General features: G+C 52.7%; 1 protein-coding gene across 1 annotated transcript; it reads left to right on the forward strand.

Annotated features, from left to right (window-relative positions):
* The first annotated feature begins 1,911 nt into the window (after positions 1-1,911).
* On the forward strand, positions 1,912-3,434 carry LOC136482658 (flavonoid O-methyltransferase-like protein Os11g0303600). The gene is made up of 2 exons (XM_066479865.1): positions 1,912-2,782; positions 2,904-3,434. Exons 1-2 carry the CDS (start codon positions 2,000-2,002, stop codon positions 3,204-3,206), a joined length of 1,086 nt encoding a protein of 361 aa, XP_066335962.1. The 5' UTR covers positions 1,912-1,999; the 3' UTR covers positions 3,207-3,434.
* Positions 3,435-4,095: the final 661 nt, after the last annotated feature.

A 4,095-nucleotide genomic window follows, 5' to 3' on the forward strand; every position in this document is an offset into this window, starting at 1 on the left:
ACTACTCTTGCTCATTACATTACTTGTTCATATCTTGCGTAGTTGAATAGAGCTTGTATGTAGCCTTGCTAGTGTAGCTAGTCTCATAGAAGTAATTTGTAGTATCTTGCTCACTAGCTAGCTCACTAGAATAGAAGTAGTGACATAGACTTGTGTGTGCCATAGAGATCATAATTCACTAGTATATTGGATAGGTGGCTTGCATCACATAGTAGTGCTAGAGCAAAACTCGCTTAAGCCTTTTGTCATACTAATCAAGTAGCTCCAGTAATTTTGTAGATTTTTTAGTAGGCTATTCACTCCCTCTAGCCATTTTGGATATTTCAGCTTTGTCCATAGTTTAATTGAGAGAGGTATAAAATCCTGAAATTTGAAAATTACACTGTAGCAAAGCTTTGAGGTCAGGGTTGTTTTTTAAATGGATTCAACAGTTGGAGGTGTAGGATGTCCGGTTTTGAAGTTGGTGGTTGAAATCCGGACTTTTCGAATAGTTGGAGGGTGAAAAGTAGACTTTTCCAAAAAAAAAGTAGTAAAGTAGTACATGCTCTTTCTGTTATTATCATGTTGCACATCCACTAGATTGTGAAACGTACCACACCGTATATATCTAATCCTGCATAGCGATTGAGGCACGAGAGCGATTCGCATTGCCTGTCGTCCGATTGCGTCGCTACGGCTATCCAACGGTTCGTGGCATCTTCAGGGAGGCGACTAGAAAACGGTCTGGGCTCATTGGACACCACGGCTCTCGCCTGCGTGGCAATAGACGCCTGTAATGTTGGCCCGTCTGCGGGCCTGGTTTCCCTGTGCAGCGATGGAGGAGACAGAGCGGAAGCGGAGCGCACCGCCGGGGAGAGCCCACAACGGCAGTGGCAAAGCCATTCAAGAGGCAGACGTGGCGCGAACATGAGGGAGGTCTACTCCTCCAACCTCCTCGAGGTGCTCCGGCTCATTCGCCGGGTCATCGCTGTCTGCCGCAGCAGCGGTGGGGGTGGCAGCCCAGCTGCGCAGCAGACGGGGTGGGCAAAGGCGGCGCTAGCAAGGGGGCGAGGTCGGGATAGGTGGAAACGCCGCGGCTGGGGGACAGGGTTGCATGCAGGTGTAGACGGCGGTGACTGGGGCATAGGGCGGGTGGTGGCGTGGAGGACGGGGGTGGGGCAGGCAGAGGCGCCGGCAGCCGGGGGAGGCGGCGAACCAGGTGGAGGCTGTGGTGGCCGAGGGAGCCAGTTAGGGCAGGTGGAGGCTGTGATGGCCGAGGGCGCCAGTTAGGGACCCCTAACCCTAACTGACCGCCGTTTTATATCCGATCTCCCCAACGGGCCAAACGGCATGTACATCAAGGAGAAGGCCTAGGTGGGCAGTGCCTGGACGAGCAGGCCACAAGGTCGAATGGGCCTCAGCCCAAATTGTGCTCGCCACTAAGAAAATTGCAAAAGGGCTCCTATGCATCCGCTATATTACATGTTCCTATTATTAGCATGCTTTGGTCGCAGAAGTTTCGATTTTAGGCCCTAGGTTATTCTGTAATCGCACTTTTAAATGCTATATTATGGAAAATTACTATCGAATCCCTATGGTTATATGAATTAGCACCAGTGTTCACAGCGCCAAAGGTGATGCTGTTTCGACGTCAGCACTACTGCGCGCAGCTGAGCGCCACCCCTAGCTAGTTCTACTAATGCAGCAATAAAAGAATGCCAGCACGTCATAAGTCAAGAGGAGAGAAAAACAGGAGCTGATAAGGCCGGACAAGATAAGGCACATATGCGCGCGATAGGCACATTTACGGCTCAAATTTTGCACGACAAAAAACGTGGGCATAATCAGGTGTCTGAGATATTTGCATAATCCTGTGTCATGGTGTGATCCTTCCAAGCTTTTATATTATACTATACTATAAATGGGCATGGGGGGCTCGCGCTACTTCCACAGCGCCACATCTGCACACAACACACAATATATAGGATCCAGGCAGTACATATCCAGGACCGAATCACGCATGGCGGCCTCCTCGAGCCCAGAGCTTGTGCAGGCGCACGTCGAGCTCTGGAACCTCACCTACAGCTACCTCAAGTCCATGGCCCTGCAGTGCGCCGTCGAGCTCGGGATCCCCAACGCCATCCACCGCAGCGGCGGCGCCGCCTCTCTCCCCGACCTTCTCGCCAACCTTCCGGTGCCCCAAGCCAGGAAGCCCTACCTGCCTCGCCTCGTGAGGTTCCTCGTCGTGACAGGCGTCCTCGCTCTTGACGCCCCCGTCGACACAGGGGACAGCGGCGTGTATCGCCTCACGCCGCTGTCTCGCCTCCTTGTGGACGACGCCCGCGCCAACGGGTGCACCAGCCTCGCGCCGTTCGTGCTCGCCCAGACTAACAGGTACCACGTCGGGGCGGCCATGCACCTGTCAGAGTGGTTCAAGGGCGGCGGGGACGACGACGATACGCCCTTCAGGATGGCGCACGGCACGGACCAGTGGGACGCGTGGCGCCGCGACCCGCAGGTTAACAAGGTGTTCATGGACGGGCTGGGATCCGACAGCCAACTCACCCTGGACTTCGTGGTGACTCGGTGCGGCGAGGTTTTCGACGGCGTAGGCACGCTGGTCGACGTCGGCGGCGGGAACGGCAGCACGGCGAGGGCCATTGCAAGGTCGTTCCCTCATGTCAGGTGCTCGGTGTTGGACCTCTCCCACGTGATCGGTGACATCCAGCCGTCTGATGGCGTTCAATACATAGTAGGTGATATGATGAGTTCGATCCCTCCTGCTGACGCTGTGCTGCTCAAGGTCGTATATATATATAATCCTCCTAAATTACATATAACCCTTACTTCACCATGCATTAAAAACATGCCAGAGCGACCCTGTGCTTTTGATCTTGCTGAGTTTTTTGGTCTAAAAATCGCAGCATGTCTTGCATGACTGGAACGACGAGGACTGCGTGAAGATCCTAACTCAATGCAAGAAGGCTATTCTTTCGGAGAAACCATCAGGAGGGAAAGTGATCATCATAGACACAGTCGTCGGGTCTCCTGCCAATGACATAATGTTCCAAGCCCAGGTCACGTTCGATCTGAACATGATGGTGACGACACCGGGCAGGGAGCGCGACGAGCACGAGTGGCGCAATATATTCATGGCCGCGGGGTTCAGGCACCATAAGACGAGGACAGTCCTGGGGTTTCTGTCACTCATCGAGCTGTATCCATAGCTACAAAATAAAACAACAGCACGTACTAGCCACAAAATATGTGTTGTGGATTCTATGATCTGTCATTTGCTGGCCAGGCCCAGCTGTGTCAGTCAGTTTCACAAAATAATTAAGTAGTAAACTGTACGCCTTCAGTGGCTTAGTGCCAGACGATCATGGCCTGGCCGGTTGCATGCATGTTCCTTTAATGGGAAAGAACGAATAATAATAGCTCACTTGAGTTATTAATATCGCCTTTTTTTAATTTTACCTGTACTTGAGAATGAGCTAATCTCGTGCTCTACGTGATTGCTTCCTGAAACATGTTGTGAGCAAGCCAACCGCCGCATCCTGCAACAGAGGCGGGGCTGTTGTTCCAAAGATTTTCCTAGTGTGTATAACGCGTAAGACGCACTCATACTTGGCCTTTCGAGGTTGGGCCTCAAACTCATCGATCCAAATGATAAGAGACGGGAAAACAACAACAACAACTGACAAGCACGTACCTTCTCATTTGTAAGAGCATCTCCAGCCATAGCCCCTAAAATAGGGTCCTTACTTGCTGAATAGGGGCCAGCCCCAACTCTTGGGCCCTCAAATCGTGGCTCCAACTTCAGTAGCACCTCCTTGAGAGCCCCTACTTTTTCCCTCTTGTCACTGACCACAGACCCCACCTATCAGCCTCTCACTCTCCCTCACACACACACGCGGGGGCAGAGGCGAGCGCCGACACGTCTAGGGCCGGCGGTGGCCTGGCTGGCAGTGAGAGTCAGTGGAGGCGGCGGTCTTGCGCGTGCGGGCGGGCGGCGGGTGCTTAACTCAACCCAGGCCCGGTCCTGTCAATTTATAGATCTGGAGCGAAGCTACAACGATAGGCCCTTTAATACAACCCTAATAATATAGTGACGTT

Source organism: Miscanthus floridulus, chromosome 9, assembly GCF_019320115.1.
Source record: "Miscanthus floridulus cultivar M001 chromosome 9, ASM1932011v1, whole genome shotgun sequence".
Taxonomy (NCBI): domain Eukaryota; kingdom Viridiplantae; phylum Streptophyta; class Magnoliopsida; order Poales; family Poaceae; genus Miscanthus; species Miscanthus floridulus.